The following is a 22,790-nucleotide window of genomic DNA, read 5'->3' as shown; positions in this document are numbered from 1 at the left end:
CAATTCAAGGACCCTTCATTTCATCACTCAATATGATACATTTTTTTTTAAATGAAAGCTAATAAGATTTGCAAGTGACCAGTTGAGCCCGATTTTTGAATTTTTGTTTGCTTGTATTCATTTTTTTAGTGCAAAAAGCAGAAAGGTAGCGATTTTGAAGAAAATCAATTCTCCTTTTCCAGTTAATAAATGTTAAAGGTTTCAACTAAACGAAAAAAATTTAATGTTTTAAGAAATGTTCCCCAACATTAAATTTTTTTTTTGGTTTATCGAAAAGTTATAAATATAGATCATTAAATTTTAGTGTAATAAAGTAACAGTTACAAGTGGCCAAGTGTTCGCGTTGATTTTTAATAACGCTCGAGATGTTAACGAAAAAAACTATTAAAAATCAACGCGACCTCTTAGCCACTTGCAACTTGTGCTTTACTATGCTAAAAAATTGCATACCCAAAACTTTTCAAAAAACTCAATTTTTTATTTTTTTTTTGTCAACATTTCTTTATGACACTGCGCTATATTGTCATGCCAGAATGCTTGGAATGTACAACCATACAAGATTTTCATATGCACATTGCAATTCACATCATATAGTGCAAAAGCTACAAAGTATTTTGAATTATTACGAGATTAACTAAATAAACTAATCGTCAGAATATCTACATAAAAAAAATGTATTTACATAATATTAAATCAACATCATCATCGAAAATAAAATTGCAAATAGTTTGTTCAAGCTCATTTTTTTTTAAGATAGTACATTTAAAAAGAATGTATTAACAAAAGTTGTTATTTTAACAAATAAGAATAAATATTTTACTTTCAACGCAATCCCACAAATTTGTAAGGTACGTTGGAAAAGAATAGCACAATGGACAGAATAATAATAGCGCAGACGCCGACTATGATAAGTGCTTTGATAAGAACGGGAAGTAAAATTTTGTTAAATGCCTTAATTGGATTGGTTAATGGATTAAAAGAGGTATCAGGTCGTCTGTGAAAAGAAGGGAAAATGTAAAGTGAAATCAGCTTACAAAAGTAATAAATATAGAGATAAGGTAATACTACTACTTACGATGGATTGGCTAATGCATTCGGTGGATTGCGACCCACACCAACAGGACTCGCTGCCGCTTCCGCTTCGGTAAGTAACTCTAGTTCCACCTCGATTTTTCCCTGTAAAAATGAGTAAATTATCTAAAATTCAATTCTACAATTAATTAAATCATTTTTCAACTTAACAGTTTGCGTACGCAATTGCTCCTTGAGCCGCTTATCCTTAGACAGCTGCTCGACTTGTCCGTGCAGCGGAAACCAGCCTTTTACGCGCTTTTTCGCAAACAAATTCACCGATGGACGACGCCGATGTGCCACGCCTTGTAATCGTGCCAGTGTTTCGGGTAGCTTAATGCCGGCAAACTCATTGGTCAACGTACAGAAACGCCGATTCGTGCAAGGCTCTGGAAAGTTTGATAGATTCAACTCGAGCATGCCCAGAAAATCATCTTTTGTGACCAAATCATTGTCCCAGACTTGAAGATATAATACGGCAGGATGCTTTACTTCGTATTCGTTAAGTACGCCACTTTTTACCTTGATGACCATCTGTTGGAGAGTGGTAAAAATAGGAAAAATAAAGTAATGAAAACGATATGGTGGGATTTTTTATTGCGTGTATAAATAAATAAGTATGTATTAAGATGCTTAAGGAAAAAATAAAACACTTATTTCATATGTATGTTTTAATATTTCGAAAGATCATTTAAAACAGTTTTTAGGCGCGCTTATACGCGATATTGGGGTTCCTGGATTCAAAGCTGAACGCATCAATCAGCTGGGTAGACTCTCCGCATATACTACATAGGGGTGTTTCCATAAAAATGTAAACCGAAAATGCAAGTAAATGAGTTCAAATGGCTTTATAACTCTAAATTTCGTACTCAGATGGCGAAAAAAGGATATAAAAACGCGAAACGGTAAAGAGAATAACTAAAAAAATTAAATAAAATTTGGTGTCACACTTTCAATTGGCTTAAACTTTTTTTTAGGGGTTCTATACACGAAATAAGCTAACACGTGTTCGAGGATTTTTTATTTTTTTAACTTTTCTTCGGAGATATGATCTGTCAAACTTTGGATTTTTTCGTGATTCTGACTAATCATGTACTTCATCAAATCGTTATATCTCGGGTTCTGCTCATCGTAAAAACTTCATCTTAACGTCGTTTTAAAGCTAAAGAAACGGGCTTAACATTTTATATATAATATGGTCATGATTGTCCTAAAGCTAAACTAGCTACAGTTTTTGATAAGGTCAAATATCTGGAGATAACGCTAGATAAGGGACCTAACTGGAACTCCGATCTTGAGACAATGGTCGCTAAAGCCACATCGGCCTGCGTAAGACTTTTTTGTGGTAATGGTGTTTGAGCTCAAGGCTGATTGGCTGGCTTTACCGTGTGATCGTCCGTCGGATTGTGTCTTATGCATCTATAGCATGGTGGCAAATGGGCTCCCTTTACTTGATCTCAGATACGTACACTGCTACACAGTCACTTCAAGGTTGGCGGACAGAGCAGGTGTAGATATCTTTGGACCTAGCACCAAACGTGCAATTCTCATGGGCAAATGGCCCACGGTGTTTCAGGCTTAAATAGTCGCAATCTTAAACCGCGCAAAATTAAACCTTGAAAAGGGTTTAAAGGGCGCGTTTTTAGTTATCTTTTCAGATAGCCAAGCAGCCAACCGGGCCTTTTCAAACAGGACTATCAAATCCAAGCTGGTCAGATACCTCTTTGACACGCTACAAATTTTGGCAGGCAAAAACACGGTAACACTGTGCTGGGTAACCAGGCCATCGGTACCAGGGAATCGAAGGCAACGAGATTGCCGACGAGTTGGCACGAGAAGGATCGCTAACTGCCTTTTCGCGACTTGAACCACTCTGTGGTCTCAGTTGGTTCTCTTCGAGAGCCATAATTACTGTGGGTACACTCACTGGGGAGCGGTGTAAGCTATTCGGCCACCCTTTTAACAGAAACGACATTGTCCTAGCAAATAGAAATGAGATCAGACTACTTTCTGGGTATATGACCAATGAAACCACCTTGTTTTGTATATTCGTAAATTCTTTTTTCTACCACTCACAAAGGTAAAACCCTGATGGAAAATTAAAATAAATAAAATTGTACTTTGTGTATATATGTAAATATATATATATGTATATATAAATATAAACACACGCAAATTTAAGCGTATTTACTTAAAAAAAATACTAAAATGAAAAAAAATAAATACAGTTTAATGTAACACGCAGTTTGCTTTGAAGATTTCATCAGTTTGTTCACATCGCGAACGATCTAGCGCGTATATTTCTAAAAGACTACAGGTACTTACTATGTGCAAAATCATGCCATTAATTAAGGCTAAATTCTTTTAAACAAAAATATCAAATAACAAAGAAAACAAGTTAATTCATTGCGCTCTAATTTTCACTACATTTCCCCCAAGTCATAATTCAGCGAAGTATTCGTATGTATGTATGTAAACGTGTTTTCTTTTTGTTGAAATCAATACTCCGCATCATAATCTCACATTGTTGCGTAGAGCTCATTAAGCAAATGAGCATTCGCTTAAGAAAAGATTTTAAGATATAAACAACTAAAAAAATGATGCGAGTACATAAATATATTTATCTGCTTCTCACTCACCATATCTTCATTGGCAGAATACTTGAGGGGGAAGACCATGCGCCAATTAAATGCAGCTTCTCCATTGAACGAACGGTAATGGACATCTGTTGCTTGCGATTGGTCTTTGTCAGCACACCAGCTTCAGATATGCATGGATGTATTTTAGTTGTTTTTTTTTACCAAAATCGACCATAGCACTATGGTCTAAATGCATGCTTTTTTGGACAAAACTAAATTTTTAGAAATCACTTTTTTCCTTGTTTCCATATTTTAGACATTAAAACATAGGAAAGGAAACTTTGTGTTTGTAAAAAACACCAGTAAGCCACCAGCAAGAAAATTATTCTTATTTTTGTTCAATTTAAAATTCGATTGAGCGTGAGACATATAGGGCAATTCTTTCACCTCAGCATCTGGCAACTATCTTGAAAGCTCTTTACTGTATTTCGAACGACTAATTGAAAGATTTGCAAACGAGAGGGTCTTGGCGCATTTTAGCAATAAGTTTTATTTGAATTGAGTTAAATAAAAAAATATATACATATACATTATAACAATTAAAAATAATAAACAAAAGAAAATTAGATAAAAAAATAAATAAAATAAAAATAAATCATAAATATGTATATAAAAATATTTTTTCAAAATTAAATTTAAAAAAATACATAAATATTTTCCCTTTTCAAAACAATGAAATCTAAAAATTTAATTTGAAAAAGAAAAAAATTAAATCAAAACAGAAGAAAATAGTATGTCCTTAGAAATAAGAAAAAATTAAAAGAAAATGAAACTAAAAAAGGAAAAGCAAATTAAATTAAAAAAGATAAAATAAATAAAATAAATTTCTGAAAACTAAATGAAATTAAAAAATATTTTTCTTCTTTTTCTAACAATACAATTTGAAAGTTTAAAAAAAACTAAAGATAAAAGAAAAAAGTTGTGTTTAAAAAAGGAAAAAGAAATTAAACAAGTTCCTAAAAAATTTAACGATTAAAAAATCTTCTTTTCAAAGAATAACATCTAAAACGTAAACCAAAATGAAATTAAAGGAAAAAAATTCGATTGAAAAATACTAAAAAGGGCTTTTTAAAAATAGCCACTGTATAAATGCGCTTTAAAACTAAGTGGAATTAAAATTTAAAAAGTGACTCCTTTAGAACCCTCGGCCGTCAAGGGTTAAAATATATGTGTTTTTTTTATTAAATGTTTAGCCATAACTAGTTTTACCCAGAAAAATAGGCATTTAGACCATAGTGCATAGGTGTTAATTAACAAATTTAATTTGTATGCATACTTAAAAAAAACTTAATGAGCACCTAAATGCGTTTGCGATTTTGTTTAGCTGCTATCGAATTCAAACTTACCCTTTTACGCCGACATCACTCATTTTTTTACCAAAAATATTCCGATCGTCCAACGTTAAATCAGCACAGCCATAGACTACAACGCGCAATTCGTACGCTTGCGGCGGGTGTGGGGTGATATCGATAGGCGCTGGTATATTTAAGTTGCCCTCATACAGCTCAACCCATAGCTGTATTTTGCCCTGAAATGAAAATATGTACATATGTATGTACATATATTAGCATTGTTAGTAGATAAGAATACGTAATGGGGTAAAAGTTCACTTATGTATGTACCTGTTCTATGCCTGGACCATCGCGACGGTACAAGGTCCGAGTTTCGACATGCTCTGGCACTAACTTGTAGCCAAAGGACGGCAGCTGATCCAAATGGTGTAGCGCTGTTAGACTTAGACGCTCCTGTAATTCTTCGGCTATTGGGAGAACATGCATTAATTAAAAGCCTGCACAAGTATTTGCCATTGAACCACGAAAAATAAACAAATACATACATATATAACATATGTATGTACTACAATCTGCCTGTACTTATGTATGTAGATTATAAAATGATTTTAAATTATTATTGCAAAAAAAAAAACGAACCTATCGCAATGCGCGTTTCATCCTTAAACTTCAAACCGTCCACTTCAATACTTTTTTCGAGGAATTTTGGCAGTGGTAAATCGCGTTGCGAACAAAGTTCGGTCAGAATCTCGAAAGGCGTGGCAATATTGCGCCATTTATTGTAACCACTTCTGTAAAAGCAAATTTCCATTTAGAAGGTCAATATTACAAACAAGGGCAAAATGAATAAAAATTTTTACGATTTCGTACTTTGAATATTCTTTGGCAATCCCAACAACAGCGCGATGTCTGGTACGCCAGCGATCTTCCAAATCGATAAATGTGGAACCGATATAATCATCGGCAAACACGTTTCGATCGAAAACTGAGACTTCTAACATGTTATCCCTGTAAAATATTAAATAGATAATAATAGAATTATAATTTAAGAATTTTTAAAGACGCTTTATTGCAGTTTGAAGTAAATAGTAAAAATTTATTTATTGATATAAAGATTTCGTTTACGACTTGTTTTAATTTACCTTTTAAACTAACTTCAAGTAGGGTGTACCAGACCACCCGTCCGACTCATTTTTAGGTTTCCAATAAATAAAAAAATTCGTCCATTTTTGAAGTCCAGGAAGAGTTGAAGTTAAAATATCATTTAGAGGTTGAAAAAGGCACTTCCGCGAAAAAATATTCAAACAAAAGTTAAGTATATTTATCGGCAGCATCCAAATCTCTGTGGTCTGAACATGCATGTCCTATTTAAAGCAAAGGAGTTCTGATCAGTTTAACCCATTTCCGGTCAAAACCGGAAGTCGGAAAAACGGCCAAAAGAAAGAGAATCCGCGACTTTTCGCCTTTTCCAATAACAAAATATTATCCTTCATTTTACAAGGGTTGGACGGGTGGTCTAGGATAACATGTATACAGCTGTATTTAAATTTAATATATTTTTTTTGGTTTGTAAGCAAATGTTTTTTTAGGACAACCATATTCTTTTTGTTATAAAATATTATTTTGTGGTAGTAATATTTTCCATCCCAGGAACCATACGAAGCTGACCTTGAAGACGGTGCTAATATAATTTAGAACTGACAGGCATTCTTTTGCAACCCTTGATCCTAACATTACCGCATTTATTCATTTGATACCCTGTCTATCCGAGAATGCATAAATCATAGTCATCGTTAGGGCAATGTGTAAACAACAATCACACTGTCAAGTTGAAATAGCGACGAATCAGCCGCACTTGGATAACCGAAATATATGGGAAAAAATTAAAATCCTGTGTGTTAATTAAAAATTATCTAAAACCATTTGACCTCGAGCAGGCCCAATAAAGAAATAAAAAGGTCGCCAAAACCATCATAATTTTTTTAAATGTTGTATTTAGCTTGAATTCTTGATTTTTATGGGTTTGGTTAAAGCGCAAAAAATATAATTTTACCAAAAAAAATACCAAAAATTTTTACTTGAAAAACATTGTGAATATAAAAATAAAAAAATCACCAAGCATTTTTTGAGTCACTGAATTTGTCTATAATAACTCCAGTTGAAGTTTTTTCACTTTTGGTTGAAGGTATAATTAGTTGAATTAAAAGTTCCTTAAACACAATTTAAATTTTTATTGAAATAACTCAAAAATAACAAAACTCTAGTTTTTATTGAAATAACCAAAAAACGTTATTGGTAGATATTTTCCAGATTTAGTAGACTTTTCTCAAGTGGATGGTAAGTACTCTATTTCGTCAGTGGCAGCCCTGCATAAATATGTAGAAGTTTAAGGCCCAATTAGTGGTGCCTTGCCATAGCCATAAACATAACAATTATCTCTTCTGTATGGTCAGCTCTGTGAGCGATTATTGGTGTCATACCATAACACCTTAGCTATAACCGTAGGCATTTAATTTTCGTATGTGAAAACGGCTGTTCTACTGATTAATTTTTCGATTACCATACATTAAATTTTCCTAATGGAAATCAATCAATTTCTGCTGTAAACATTTTAACAAGAAAATGCTCGAAATGAAGATTAATCATGGCGACTAGTAGACCTCGTCTTTATCCCAGAAGTTGGTAGAGACGACCATACTAGTACGAAATGCTTCAGGCTCACTAGCATGATGTCCTTCATGCTGAAATGTCATGAGAAATGTGTTAAGTTGCTCGCATAAAGATGCCTTTCAGGCGGAGAAATATTGTGAGACGAAAGCCTTAACGGCGTTCTTTAATGGAATTCTAGAAATCACCATGCTAAATTTCTACTGCCAAAAATCTCTAAGGACCGGTTGTTCAATGTCTGGTTATCATTACCTCCCAGTTAAACATCATTATCGACATTTTCGACACCATGCATATAACCTGAGACCGCTAAAGCAGTCGTTGTATTTAACCAGAGCTTCTACCTCCGATTTGTCTTAACCAGACATTGAACAACTGACCCAAAATGAATAACATATGGACCTAAAAATATGCAACGCGTAAGCGGAAGGAGTCCAATATAAAACCGTAAGCAATAGCGATATGTTATATTTCCCTAAAGACGTTGTATATTTTAAGGCACAAGCATGACCCATTTAGAGATTTTAAGCGACAGAAATTTAGCGTGGCGGTTTCTAAAATCCCACTGCTGGCAATTAAAACAGACCTTTGGTAAAACGCAGGGTCTGTCAACTAGAGGAATCCTGTGGATCCTACTCATCTGTTGTGTGGTGGAGCAGACTCTCAATCAATAGTAACGGAAATATGCTTGCCCCTACTTCAAAGAACGTGTGTGTCCAAAATCAATCGATTATTCGTGTGGACGTTTTCGGGCGACATTTTTGAAATTAGCAGATTTTTTTTCAAAAAATTTTGGCGAATCTAAATAGTAAAAAAAATATTTCCTTTCACCACCATGAGGAGATATTTCCCACATTCCGTTAGTATCAAAAAGTTATTTTGACCGAAAAGAGGAGTTAAGAGGGCGGCGACGATTTGACAAAGCTATGGTTAACAAATATCTACGTTTACTGCTACAATCACAAAATAGGCTGTCTTTCTTTGATTGTGAATTGAAAACACATTAGGGGTATTCTTTGCTGATAAAGAAATTGAAATTTAACAAATCAAAAAGTTGAAATAAGTAGCATTGAAGTAGATATGTATAGGATTAGACCACTGAATGTGTCACACTTCTGATTATTTCCGAAATAGCAGTTAGTTACAATTTCTACCAGAATCGAATATAAATTTTTTGTATACTTAAGTAACGAACACCCGCACCCGCATACAATCTTTATGACGAACACTTCACTCAAATCACTAAGCGCGTAGTGCGAGTATGTATACTTAAACGCAATAAATTCGAAGAAACGATAAGGTGGATTATCTACCTTTGATCACACTACATAAAATTAATCGCTATGAATTGCATAAAATAAAATTACTGTTCCATTGAACTTCGTAGTTAGACTCACTTCACTTGCAGCGGCGAATGTGTTAAAATGTGTTGTAGTTGTTGTGGTGTAATTCAGCAGAAGGTGTGGCTTTCGCTTGTAGCCATAGCATTTCTTGCCCTAGGGCTGGTTTTTGTAATTTGGTGGCCAAATTACATTACTGATATGATTTACGATGTAAGTGTCAAAATAAACTTTTAGCTCAGTATTAATACTACAAATTTTATAGGAGCTGCCGCTCTCGCAATGCTCGCGCACCTACGATAAGTGGAGTACAATACCTATACCGATCTACATGTACATGTATCTCTTTAATTGGACAAATCCAGATCAGGTGCGCACAAGTGGTGTGAAGCCGAACTTCGAGCAAGTGGGACCGTTCGTTTTTAGAGAAGAAAAAATCAAAGAGGATGTAACTTGGTACGCAAATAAGACCGTTTCCTTCTTTGGCCAACGGACGTGGTACTTTGAAAGCGAGATGTCGGGTGCATCACTAGATGACCCAATCACTTGCCCGCATCTGCCCTCATTGGTAGCGTTGAAATGTGTGTATTAATTATTATTTGGTTTCATAAGAATTTTTGCATACCCACAGGCCGCTTCATATGTCGTTCGCGATGAGCCAAAAATCATCAAAATTGGGTTCAATATTGCGCTCAACAATAACGGTGGCGCACTGTACCAGACTCATAGTGCAGGTGAATGGCTCTTTGATGGTTTCTACGATGAGTTTCTGGATTACGCAATTAAACTGAATAACTCTATGACGGGCGCTGTTGAATCGAATGAGTTTGCATGGTTTCTCAATCGCAACGGTTCTAAGGAGTTTGAAGGTCTATTTACTATACACACCGGTCAAGGAGATTTACGACAAATGGGCGAGATTAAATTCTGGAAGGGATCGAATCATACTGGCTACTATGAGGGTGAATGTGGGCGTGCAAATGGCAGTACAGCTGACCTGTTCGTGCCTAATCGTGGTGCCGAAGAGTATATCACAATCTACATAACCGACACGTGTCGCATCATGAATTTGGTACCCAGTAGCGAGGTTGTGATCGAGGGTATTAAAGCCATTAAGTACGAGACGAAGCCGGATACGTTTGATAATGGGCAACTTAATCCAGATATGAAGTGTTATTGTCCAGCCGAAATGCAACCAGACAATTGTCCGGCAACAGGCGCCACTTATTTGGGTCCATGTGCGGATGGTGTTCCCATGTATTTGTCGCATCCACATTTCATGTATGCTGACGAGAGTTACGCCAGCACGATAACGGGCCTTAGTCCTGATTATGAAAAGCACAACTTCTTCATTGTAATGGAGCCAAAGCTGGGTGTACCGCTAGAGGTGAACGCAAATGTAATGGTCAGCCTGCACATACGAAATGACAGTGATATTACGTGAGTACCGAATTTAGAGAGTTCTGAAATTTATACTAAATATATATGTGCTTGCAGGATATTGCGCGATATAACCGATTTTTATGCGCCACTCTTCGTTACCTCCAGCAAGGCTGTGATCGATAAAAAACTTGCAAGGGAAGTAAAGGTATACTCTTTTTTTCTTCATAAGTAATAAAAAATATATTTTATTAACTAAATACAATTTTTCGCTGTTTTCAGCTTGCATTGAGTTTGCCCGATATTGGATTCTACATGGGAATCACATTTATTTCTATAGGCAGTATACTTGCAATCATCGGTATATATTTAACGGTCACCCATCGCTGGTATGGAGAACGGAAGTTATCTAAGGACTAGAAGTCTCTCAACAAGTATTTTTATGATAAAATCCGATAATTATGATATTGTTAAATGTAATATATATATGTATGTATGTATGTTGTAAGCTGCAGATACTTCCTATCCATACTTTCGGTTTTTCCTGAAATTGTATGTACTGTTAAGGGATGACGACCGCACGGATTTTTACACTACGTTGAGGAAAAAATTTACGTCAACTAAAAACATTTCTCTAAACCAGGATTTGGAAACTACATACATACATATATGGAATCGATGTAAATGTATACGTCTCTTTGAACTTGCTGTCATAGGAGTGAGAAGAGTTGCAGCAGCATTAACAAAAGTATACAAAGAATTTTGCGCACTCGGACAGCTTCAAGATAGTTTAAAGAAGAATTATAATAAGCGGAAAACAATTTGCTAAACCGCCGCTGGTTTGCTCAAGTTGTTGTTTTTTTTTGGAAATGCGACTTATTATTAGTATATGTATGTATATTAGGGTGGTCCTTAAATATATGAAGCAAATTTTTACATCTCATTTCCTAAACCTCAAACCCTACGTCGAAAGTATCGCATGTAAATTTTCGTCCTGATTGGAGACGGTTAAGGCTTGTCGCACAGAGGTTATTTATTTATTTAAGAAAGCTTATATAATATTAATAATCATTATATAACCTATGAAAATGCAGCGCTACCACGCACAGAGGTTAAAGTTCTGAATACGCTATGAAAACGTCTTAACCGACTGCAATCGGGACCAAGATGTATATGCGTTATCTTCGATTCTGGTAGTATCGACGAAAAAAATATTTTTAATTTTTGAGTCCATAGAGGCATGTGGCATTTGGCACCTACGTATGAGACACGGCTTAACTTTCTCCAATGGGGACCAAATTTTATATATTATATCTGTGACCGTGGTATTACAGATTGAGGGTGTCTTAAAAATCCGCTCCTTTAATTTTTAAGGACTACCCTAATACAAATTTCTACTGGTACTTAAAAATCGATGCACAACCACTAAAATATCTACTAACGAACACATAAAAAATGTAGAGTAAAAATTTATTTAGAATTAAAAAAAATAAAATTTTTTGGATTTACAAGAACGAATAGGTAATTTTTTAAGCTGATAAATCAGAAGGACGAGGATGTTGTCGAGTTTATATAAGTCCATAACATATAATTTTTCAAAAGTAAATATTGCGAAATTTCAAGGATAAAATGTTAAAAAGACATTTTCAATACTTACTAGTCCTTATGTACCAAAAAATTTTGTCTTATTAAATTCTGCAGAATTTCCTCTTTAATTTGATACCCATACTTCTTCTCTAAACACATTTCACTGAATTTTTTAAATTATTTTTGAATTACTGACGTCAGCAATTTTACTATATTTGGCCCATGATTTCGCGAATATTTTATTAAATAAAAAAGAAATATAGCCAATACAGGGCAAGAAAATGAAGTTTCTATTATTGCCATCAGTGTCAACTACAAATCCCGAAAATCCCGGGATTTTTGGGACCTAACAGGGATTGACATTCCTACTTAGCATACACACTTGCTATACATTGTTCTTAAAATGAGCATTTCAAAATTTGTCTCGCCATTGCTTTGCGCATTGGGATGCCAGTTTAAAAAAAAAAAACATCGATGTATTTCTTTCATGCAATGCATACAAGATGTATGTAAATATGTACATCGATTACATCGTACAAAAATTCTATGCAAATATTTTTCGATATTATATCACAACAAAATATTTTATTGGCAAAATTGTACAAAATCTTAAATTAATTGCTACACTCAGAAAAAAGTCAGCCAAATATATTCCTCTCAACACATGATTTGGTAACTATAAACAAATAATGTAACTATAACCAAATCATGTGTTGATAAAAACATATTTAGTTGACGTAACTAAACTCTTTTCTCAGTGTATAACTGAGCTAATTAGGTTTCTAACGGACTGTAGAGTTTGGTCAAAAGTTTTTTCGTAAAACCATAGCAGTCATAGATATTTGGTTAAAAAACCCCATTGATTGCAGGTATGTTGTCCATTTCATTCGATATTATATTTTCTCAATATATATAACTTTAAACTAAATTTAATTTCACTAGTATCGACCAGTTGTTGAAATTCGACATCTTTTTAACTGACTTCGAAAAAGGAGGAAGGTTATCAATTCATCAGAATAATATTTTTGATGTACGTTACCGGACCACGTGAACCGTTTTCGATTACATTTTTTCCATCGGAAACGTGGTACCTGAATGGCGAGTGAAGATTTTGAAGGACATCAGCATACGAAAAAATATAGATCGAAAAAAAACGGAATCCTATTCCTTACTGCGCTACAAATATACATATGAGCTGCAAAAAAAGCTTAAATAACTTTGGCTTAAATTGTATGCCAACAAATACTGGAACAAAAATTTGCAAACATTTTAGAAAATCTTGTTTCTCAATTCGAATTTCAGGATTGTTTATCATTTGAAACTAAATATTTTCTCAAGCACAAATTTAAGAATGGGTTGAGAAATATTTGAGAAAAAATTTGTTAGCAATCGATTCCTTTCTATCTGTCTATCTATCGCAATTCGTCTGTCGGAAAATGGATCCTCGTTCGAATGAATTTAATTGCATTTAATTGAGTGATTTTAGTAAAAACTCGTGGATAAAATCATTTTGTGATTGATCTGTTTGTGACTGATCCACCAAAATGGTCTACTGACTGCCCATTAATATTTAAAAACGAAAGAAATAAATAGTCTGCTGCATCAGTAGTTCCCTACAGTTTGTCTGGTTAAACTGAAATAATATTTTTATGTTAAAAAAAATGTGTATGTTATATAAAGAGATTATTAATTATGATAAGAGAGCTTATGCTCTATTAAAATTGCCATAATTCCAGATAAAGCAATTATTTAATATTTTTTAAGGAAAAAATCGCAATGAATCCCAAAATCTGAGAAAGAAATTGAAATTTTCCTCACTAAATTCACTTTTTTAAAAACACTTTAATTATACTAAGAAACTGAATTTTATCTTTTTACATACTTCTTAAGCTATTAAATAAACCGTTAATAAATAAAAATTATTTTCCTATAAAGACTGTATTTCTTTTACATGCATCATTGGCAACACTATACAAATATTTCGATGAGAGTAACGGGATTCCATTTCGTTCCGCTTCACTCACGACTGAAAAAAGTTGAGAATTCAATAGTGACTTTTAGTTTGAGAACGCTATCAACGGTTATTTAAGATGCATTTGAGAATTAACGTTTGAGATTTTAGAAAAGGACTGATTTTTAAATGCGTCTCAAATTAAAATTGTAACAAAAATATTTATTGGTATCTGTTGGTTAATGTTAATTCCAAGTACAGTGCAATCCGGTTATAATGGACTCCACGGGACCGCGGCAAATTGTCCATTTTAACCGAGTGTCCATTTTATTAGAAAATAATATTTTTAAATAACAAAAAAATAATGTACATATACATATATGTAAATACAAAATTGTATAATTTTAACGTTTTTCCGTTCCGCGATTTTTCTTAAAGTGAACAACACGTAGATTAAAAAGGCAGAGGCTGATTGCCTATTTTTACAGATTTCGGAGAAGCAATGCACTTTTTCTATGTTTTATAGACATTTTCTGTTCCAGAGACGGTTGCCTCTCTTTAATCAATTCGGGGAACTACCGAACTTTGTTTATTGCAGATTTTTTTTTTTAATTTGGCCTTGACAGCCCCGGTTATAATGGACAAAAACCGATAATTGTATCTTTTATAGGCGGAGCCTGTTATAAACGAGTCTATTTTAAGCGAGTTTTTTTCATATGTTTAAACTGGGACTTGAGAAATAGGTACATAATAACAGACTTTCCCTCTTAAGCGAGTTCATTATAAATTGATTACACTGTACTAAGTCACCTCCAAAATTCTTCAGTAGCTTTCGAAATATTCATTTCTTAATAAATATATTTTTTTCGCCATAATTAAAATTTTTATGTAGCTTTTTTTTTGCTTTATTTTGTTGCCCATTTAGCTTTTTGTCTCGAAAAGTTCTGGCAACACTGATTTTCTTTTTTATATTTATGAGGTTTTTGGGAATTTTAGAAGCCTGCTGCAATGGTGCACCTGTGACACCAATTCTATAACGTAAAAAGTGCAGTCCTGCCTAAAGCGAAATTTATTTTCATGTCTTGTGAAACAAGGAAATTAGAAAGGTAAGGGAGCTAAATCTATCATTTTCCTATTTCGCATAGTGCACTCATAAATACCTTGGCAGAACTCCCTCCATTTGAAAGCACTTCCCAAAGATTGGATTACTCTCATTGGGCACATAATGCGCACGATTCGCTATAGTCTTGCCACCTAAATGCAACTTGACGTAAGCATCCGATTTGGTGCTCTTATCATGTGGGCGCAATTGTACGCCTTGCACCACATAGACGCGCACAATAATCTTGGTTAGATCGGTGAGTGTGTGCAATTCGGCCTGGTAACGCGGATTCAGCGCCGCTGCTAGTGGGCGTAACATTATGCCATCTCCGCCATCATTGGTGCCGCACTTGCAGGGTACCAACTTAATGTTCAATTTCAGTGTCGCATACGTTTCTTCTTTTGGCATTGAATTCTTTTTATACCTTACACCATGCACCAATTTGACGGGTTCGGCCCAATCGTGCAAATAGCTGAAATCAGCCTGACGCTCCAACTCGTTGTGATAGATGACCAGACTGTGCTTGTATAAATGCGAATGGTCACCAGTTTCCTGGATGGTGATTTCGTTTGTAAATTGCGTGAATCTATGTATATGCACAACTTTGTTACAATTACCTGATAAGTATAAATCGAATTGTAATATTTCGTCCACCAACTGTAATGCGTTTCATCGATGACCTGCTCCAAATCGAGTTTTTCGATTGGCGGTTGTTTTGTAGGATCTTTTGATTTTCTGAAGGCACTCAATGTACGCTGGAATATAGTTTGTTTGTTTCTGTTCAGTAGCGGCTCAGTTTCATTGTCCTCCATCTGGGCTATCTGTAGCATCGTGGGTGCTTCATCACCCGGCATTGCCGGTATACATTTCACTGACTTGTCTACTTGAAGAAAACGTTTCGAGTCGGCTATCAAAACGGCACCCAATGTCGTTTCGGCACCCTTTGCTGAAACAGATACATCTGTCGCAATAATTGCAGGCCAATATTCCAGCTGTTCAGGCAGGCTCTGAAAGAGATATGGGTTATTTAAGTGTACATCAGTTTTCATATTTGTTGCAGAGTATGTGTGAGAGTGCATACGCAGCAAAGCTCATCTGGTGTCTTCTAGTTTGCAAGTTGTTGGCCCAGAAAGTTTTTAAATTTTCATTTAAGTCACAAGGCAGAGACTTGCCGCAACAATCCACAACCTCAATCAGCCACTTACCACAACTCCAGAAGCAAATATAACTAAAAAGTTAATGCTATTCTTCAAGCGTGTCGATGAAAGTCCACTCGTAAGCAGCAAATCACCCATCATAACTTTGATTCGATGTCTGCCACCAAAAGTTGTTTTTGTGTAATTTCGAAAACCAATGAAAACCACTTCTAACCTAAAAAAAAGAAAAAAAGAATATAAGCGCAAATCTCAGGAGTTATTTTTTAAGTGTCACTCCCTTCCCTCGTCAGAAAAAAAAACGCTAAAGCAATCTTCTTGCATTTATTTTATTCAATGGAGTTCCTGAAACAAGTACAATAAAGTGTAATTATCTCGTCTTTGAACAATTTAGCCTTAAAATGTTTATTTAGGCGAAAAAGTACAGAAATTAAAAATCATAATTTTTTTTTTCAAATAACTTTGGGAAGTTTTCAACTAGAATGTTCATATTAGAGGCAATGGACGTTGGCATCAAATACAACATATCTGTATAGTTTCAAGAGTGTGCCATCAAATTATAAAAAAAAAAATGGCAGCATGCAGAATATCTGTCCCAGCCCAGGCGAATTTATATAAGTTGGTGTTACTAGATCAGCTGATTTTGTGTATGTGTTTCGCCTCACGGCTTCTTGTGTCAAATTGAAAAATTTTGTTTGCATTTCCACACACACTCTTACAGATTTTGACAGTTTATGCCGCCAAAGCAAAAACAAAATACATGTAAATTTGTGTTTTTATACTCTTGCTATCACCTTCCTTATATTAATTCGCCTTGGTTGCACTAGTTTGTAATTTTCGGAAATTTTACGATTTTTTAATTTTAATAATTTTAGATACTTCAAAATGTTAAACTTAAATGGTGAAAATGTTCTTGTTGCCAAAACGAACGAATCTAGTCTAATAAAACTATTGTGCCACCAAATAAAAAAAAAATCATTGAGTGAAAGATGACTAGGATTTGAGAAATTAAAATTGCATTTTTTTTAATTTTTACTGGCACACTTGAAATTTATTCTAGAATTGTTATATAGGCGAAGAAAGTAATTTATATTTGCATAAGAAATACTGTGTAAAAATCTTCCAAGCCAATATTTAATTACTTATATGACTTCAAACTTAAGGCATGCGAATAAACGTGTAAGCTGACTATGTATAGTGCTACGGGGGGCGTATACGTTACATACACAACTACGGGTATATGAGCACGAGTTGTTATTTTGACTTTTTTTAGTATATATTTTTTAAGTTTTCATTTAAATAAAATTTCGCATTGGAATCTTGTTCTTTATGCAAAAATGAAGATAATGCATTGTCTTATATAAGTGTGCCACAATTTTAGACGAAAAACACGTTTTTGTCGAAAATTTGACAACTAGTGAGATTTTCTTATAAGTTCAATCTCTTAAGCACACCCTCTTCTCCTACTCACACAAAGTTCTTCATAATCGGTCTTATGCCCGACGGTATACCCGTTGTGATGGTCGGTTCCACCATTTCTAGTTTCCCCATTTCTTCTTGCGTCTCTACTAGCTCCGCAGACATCAATACTTCAGCTCGTACACTGCCATTCTGAGCGATCGGCACCCAAGCTAGCGGTGGCGGTGATAGAATTTTCAGTTTATGAAATTTCTGCATAGCGTTTCTGGTCTTCACCATTTTATTAAGCTTAAATCTATTTTCAGGCTCCTCGCGTGCGCTGTCATCTGCCTCTTTCATACCTATCACTGAGACTGGCACACTACCACATCCAACATAGTCATTGGCCGTTAGACGATCGCGATCGTACAGTTCAACAGCTACAAGTGGCGGATTTTTCAAGTACCATTGCATGCTGCCTGGCACCACAACGACGTCAAAGCAGATCACACAGTTCCATATTGGTGAGAGTGTCGCCTCTACCGTAGATGTTTGTGCCCATTGCGAGCCAAAGATGACACGTAGATAGCCATCAGAAAGCCCACTGCTATCGCTGCCTGGTCGAATTTTCGCTTGATGTATAAAGATGCGACATTTGTAGACGGTGTAGGCAACAATGGGTGACCAATAATAGAGCTCAGTTTGTTTCCAATCGTTGGTTATGGTAGCCAAATATTCGGTACGTTCACTATCAACCACAATGCCAAGTGAACCTTGTATAATGCCCATATTGCAGCCACAGTTGATGCAGCTGTGCTGACATTGAATATCCTGCAAGCAAAAGGAGGTAAAGAGAGTTAAGGCTATATACGAAAGCATTACAACCGCGCCGTGGTATACCTTGAATATAAAATTACGCATGCGCCAACATAAACTATTCGGGCTGGGCGGTATGTCTTTTGGCGTATTTAAAAAGTACTTGGCATTTAGCCGGCAAACTGCAATGTCCCGATTTCCCGATACGCTCAGCATGATCATAAGCGTGGGCCACTCGTCCTGCAAGCGTGTAGTGGCCAAAAGGCTCTTTAGTTCATTGGAATGTGAGACCATTTGATCTACCACGTCTGAGATGGTGGAATCGATTAGCATTGCGGGCGCTGATTTGAGCTTTTGACGCATAGCGCGTAGCTTCTCGGGAAACTTTTCCTGCATAAAGCATAAGAACAGTTTAGATGGTAAAAACTTACAGGTATGAACTTACGAAAAAGGCATTAACATAGACCAAACGATTTGTGTCCCACATGGTGGCGTCTTTGAACCCGGTATATTGAAGTCGCTTTTCATCGACACCCTCATTTAGTTTGTTTTGCAAATTCATTATAATGGCCTTGAAGCATTTGGCTTGGAGCAAAAATTGGTTGGTGTATTTAATTTGAAAGAGTTTGAAGGCTTTTAGCTCTGATTCCTGCAATGAAGACAGTTAGCAATGTGCACAAAATTTGATATCCGATCTATATTGAAACGATTTTCCAATAATGGTTTAATATCTAAATAAAATTTGACAGCTGATGAAGGAAATTCGTTCCAAAATAAACCCCAATCAGACTTTGTTGGAAGCATTAACAACCAAAACGAAAGCTCGGATACTTAACTATTAGATCCAAAATTTCTTGCATATAATAGTCGCTGTCGAATTTATATCGATTATCGGGCATTGTAATTTTTAAGTAAGCCGCTTTATAGGGCGCCTCTTGGCGAAAGTATTTCAAAGTAGTGCCAGAGCTGGTAGTCTTGCCGGGATAGCTTTTCAGATAGCATTCCACATAATTGGAAGTACTCTCTGATGAAAAATGAAAATACAATATTTAGATAAGTAAATGTGTACCAAATTGATTATTTTCCTTTATCTAAGCATAAAATTTACTCCGAGTTGAGCTTAGATAAATATGGACCCAGGAGACGTGCGCTTATGAGCGGAGCAAAGGCTGTGGTTGTTAATGGATCAAATAGGTTAAAAATTGATTGGTATCTTGCATGACATACGTCGGATAAGTCAGGCACCGAGCCTAAACGTGTACATAGGAAGCGACTTGAAGCACTTGAGTCCACGCTTCGTCAACAGTTTGGGCGAGGTAGCAGAGGTGGAACTGTTAGATCTCCTTGGATTCATCAGGGACAGTAGTTGGTTTAGTAGAATAATGACTTAAAGCTACTCTGTCACTGACACTCACCTAAAGACGGCACTCACAATGGACAGTTCTAACTTCGAGTGAAAGTGTGGAATATTCCACGCACGCCCTCCTAACCTAACTTAAACAGTTCCTTCACAGGCACGATGATTATAAAGATCTCCATATACTTAGTTGAACTAAGCTAATGATATTATAGAATAAATGATGGTTAGCTCCATATTTCACTTGGATCTATTTGGAAATATTTCGAGGTTTTCTTCTTCTAGAGTTCAAGATTAAGCCTCGAAAGTGGCTATCCAGAAACCAACACGTAGTCCTACCTGCTGAAATTTGGAAAAGGGTAGCTGATAAGCTTCATATTCTCAGATTTTCCCCTACCTGAAACTGTATTCGAGACCCACACATGTTTTCCACCCATGGGTGCCAAATCGCAGGATATTTTCTTAAAAACGTTACCATACAAACGCATCCCAGCGCATATCGAATCTTTAATTTTCATGCGTTTGGTAGTTTAAGGGTCATAGAGCTCGTAAAGTTCGTTATTTTATATATTTTGTTGCGCATCTCACACACAAACTGGGTCATATATCATCTGGGCATATACATCTGGAATAGTTTTCTCGAAAGTTTTTCGTCTTCACCCGACAACGTCCACTTATTTTTGCCATATTAAATAACGGACTTGAAGAGCGACTTGCTGTTCATAACCTAACGCAGTGGTAGGCAGGCCATTGCTCACTGAGCGCTCTCTGGGCACATGTGTGTTTCACACGTATACGAAGAGCGGAAGCTGAGCAGTGCATTTAACGTACATAGTCCCACTTATCGAATCGTTTGAATGTGTTAGAATGCCGACTACTGACCTAACGTACAGCGTAATAATGGCCCTCAGGGAATACGAGAAAAGTCGTTCAGCATTTTTATAGACTCCCGCTCTTCAGCGTCAGCAAATATCTTAGGCAATGCAACGACAAGCTACGAACTATACAGCGCCGTGGATAGATTAGTCTGTAGTATAAAAAAGCCAGTGGCGCAGCACGCTAGGTCATAAGAAATATCCAGCACTACAAGTATTTTATGCGGAAATGGGGCGACCAAGTAAGAGGAACGCTGCTACCTCTGTGTTGGAAAGATAAAGTCTTGGACTTTGCCTCACTTGCGTGGTAATGGAACTCGTGAAAAATCACTGAAGAGTATTTAGGGTCGGTAAAGTAAAAGGGCCAATAAGGGCTTGTATTTTTGCATTCGGGTGAACTGCACTGCAAAGCACTGCATCAAAAGTGCCTCGCAAATAGGAAAGTAAGAAAGGATGCTTGCGAACTTTCTGCTAAAACATACTACTATTTGTTTGGGTGAGTATTCCTTATCGTAGATCTTAATGTGTTTGAAATACCAGCTACTCGGAAACCCTATCTTCATCCAAAACGGTAACAAATCTTATGCTTAATTTCGTCAATTACCTGCGAGTCTCATAGAAATCTTGCAGTTACTAAAATTGCCATGCACAAAATCGCCTTGTAGTGGTAGAAATTCCACTAGAAATGTCTCCTCCTGCCACCAACGTTTCTCATCCAGTGGTGCGACGGGCCTTGTTAAGAGATCGCGTGCCGGACCGGTCGGTAGACACTCTGAAACCACCTCCACCAAAAGTCGGCCGAGGTATTGCAGTGGATTGGCTATATCGTAGAAATGCACATATGTAGGACCCAGTGCCGGCTTATCTACAGAAAAATAAAGTGAGTGTATTCCACCAAATAAAAGCAAAAAATTTCTTATCTTAGCCAGAAACCTTTGAATGCGATCTCATCGAAATGTATTTCATAGTCAGCGATAGCTTTCCACTGCAGATGTTCATGGGACAAAATCTGTACGACAAAGGTCTGCGATAGCGATGGGAAAGTCCATGAGAAGCACACTGCGAAATTCCACTCCGGTTGGGCAGTGCCCTTGCATACATTTGTCTTGCCCTTGAAAGGATGGAATCTAAACTTTAGAAATGAAAGGCCGTTGGTGAATGGGACGGTGTCACAAGTACATGGTTGCCAGCAAAGGATACTTGTATGAGATAGTCACTCTTCTTGGTCAGCACTGCCTTATAGAGCGTGACAGTATAGCGTATATTGCACTGCATGGCGTTGTCTGAATTTTGCAGCATATTTCTGGGAAAAAAACAACTTTCTCAATTTAACACTCATTTCAGATACAACGAAGCCTCGCACAAACCCTTCGATGTTATCATAGTCCTGATTTAATTGCCACTTGTTCAGCTCCAACATCTCGTCTTCTTGTGGCCTCAGTACAGTATTGGGATCCGAGTTTTGTGAAACTATAGCCAAATCGATCTGCAAATAACCTTTGTAAGCACCGGGCGTAGTGTTTGACATGTCGGCAATGGAGGCCTCGAGGCGACCCCATTTTTTGAAATAACAACGATTTGGTTGATTCCAAACACTTTGCAGATCAATAAGCAGCTCACCGTGGGACATGGTCTTCTTGCACGCATTCCGCTTTCGCACCTCATACAAGACCGTCAAGCGCAATAGTTCGGTTAGCGTGCAGCGTAACTCAAATACAAAATACTAAAAAGAAAAATCTGTCATTTACAATTTGCAATAGGTTAAATATCATTGGAATATATGGCACCTCATTGTAGTATGGATTTTCGGAGCGCGCGTACGGTTTCGTCGTCCTGTGCGCTTTGTCCAAAGTAACGCGCACGAATGTCTCACCGGTGAAGACGCCCAGCTGACGCGCTTTATGTATCGTCGTGCAGATCAGATAATCCTGGCTCATGCTTAGAAAGCAATCGTTTTGAGCTATCGGTAACATTTGCGTGCCGATTTCGCTTTCACAAACGGTTTCCGTCGATATTTTTTGATATATTTTTAAGTTTGAATTAAAATTGAAAAAATAAATTTTACTTTTTCGAAAACGTTTGTCATTCAACTGACATTAAAAAATGTTGAATGTTCAAACGGTGTTGGAAACAGCGTATATACATACTTCATGTCCTTAAG

At 36.1% G+C, this 22,790-nt stretch overlaps 3 protein-coding genes across 3 annotated transcripts in view; 1 reads left to right on the top strand and 2 right to left on the bottom strand.

Annotated features, from left to right (window-relative positions):
• LOC118747292 (integral membrane protein GPR155-like) overlaps positions 1-22,790 on the bottom strand; it is a 346,226-nt gene that overhangs the window by 269,177 nt on the left and 54,259 nt on the right. The window lies entirely within an intron of this gene.
• Positions 823-22,602, bottom strand: LOC118747290 (otoferlin). Its single transcript, XM_036481294.1, has 20 exons — positions 22,417-22,602; positions 21,997-22,352; positions 21,830-21,932; positions 21,563-21,761; positions 21,234-21,494; positions 19,234-19,421; positions 18,843-19,046; positions 18,482-18,787; positions 17,655-18,412; positions 16,235-16,400; positions 15,647-16,036; positions 15,088-15,581; positions 5,873-6,010; positions 5,642-5,793; positions 5,333-5,469; positions 5,057-5,238; positions 3,711-3,831; positions 1,243-1,605; positions 1,076-1,176; positions 823-994 (listed from the first exon to the last, which is right to left on the bottom strand). The coding sequence occupies exons 1-20, from the start codon at positions 22,600-22,602 to the stop codon at positions 823-825; spliced, it is 4,977 nt and encodes a 1,658-aa protein (XP_036337187.1).
• LOC118747294 (protein croquemort-like) lies at positions 9,094-10,864 on the top strand. Its single transcript, XM_036481297.1, has 5 exons — positions 9,094-9,222; positions 9,275-9,577; positions 9,641-10,449; positions 10,507-10,597; positions 10,672-10,864. Exons 1-5 carry the CDS (start codon positions 9,094-9,096, stop codon positions 10,807-10,809), a joined length of 1,470 nt encoding a protein of 489 aa, XP_036337190.1. The 3' UTR covers positions 10,810-10,864.

The sequence above is a fragment of the Rhagoletis pomonella genome, unplaced genomic scaffold, assembly GCF_013731165.1.
Source record: "Rhagoletis pomonella isolate Grant_MI unplaced genomic scaffold, Rhpom_1.0 Rhpom_scaffold_00011, whole genome shotgun sequence".
Classification (NCBI taxonomy): Eukaryota; Metazoa; Arthropoda; class Insecta; order Diptera; family Tephritidae; genus Rhagoletis; species Rhagoletis pomonella.
The sequence above is the reverse complement of the archived record's forward strand: the minus strand, read 5'-3'. Positions and strand labels throughout refer to the sequence as shown.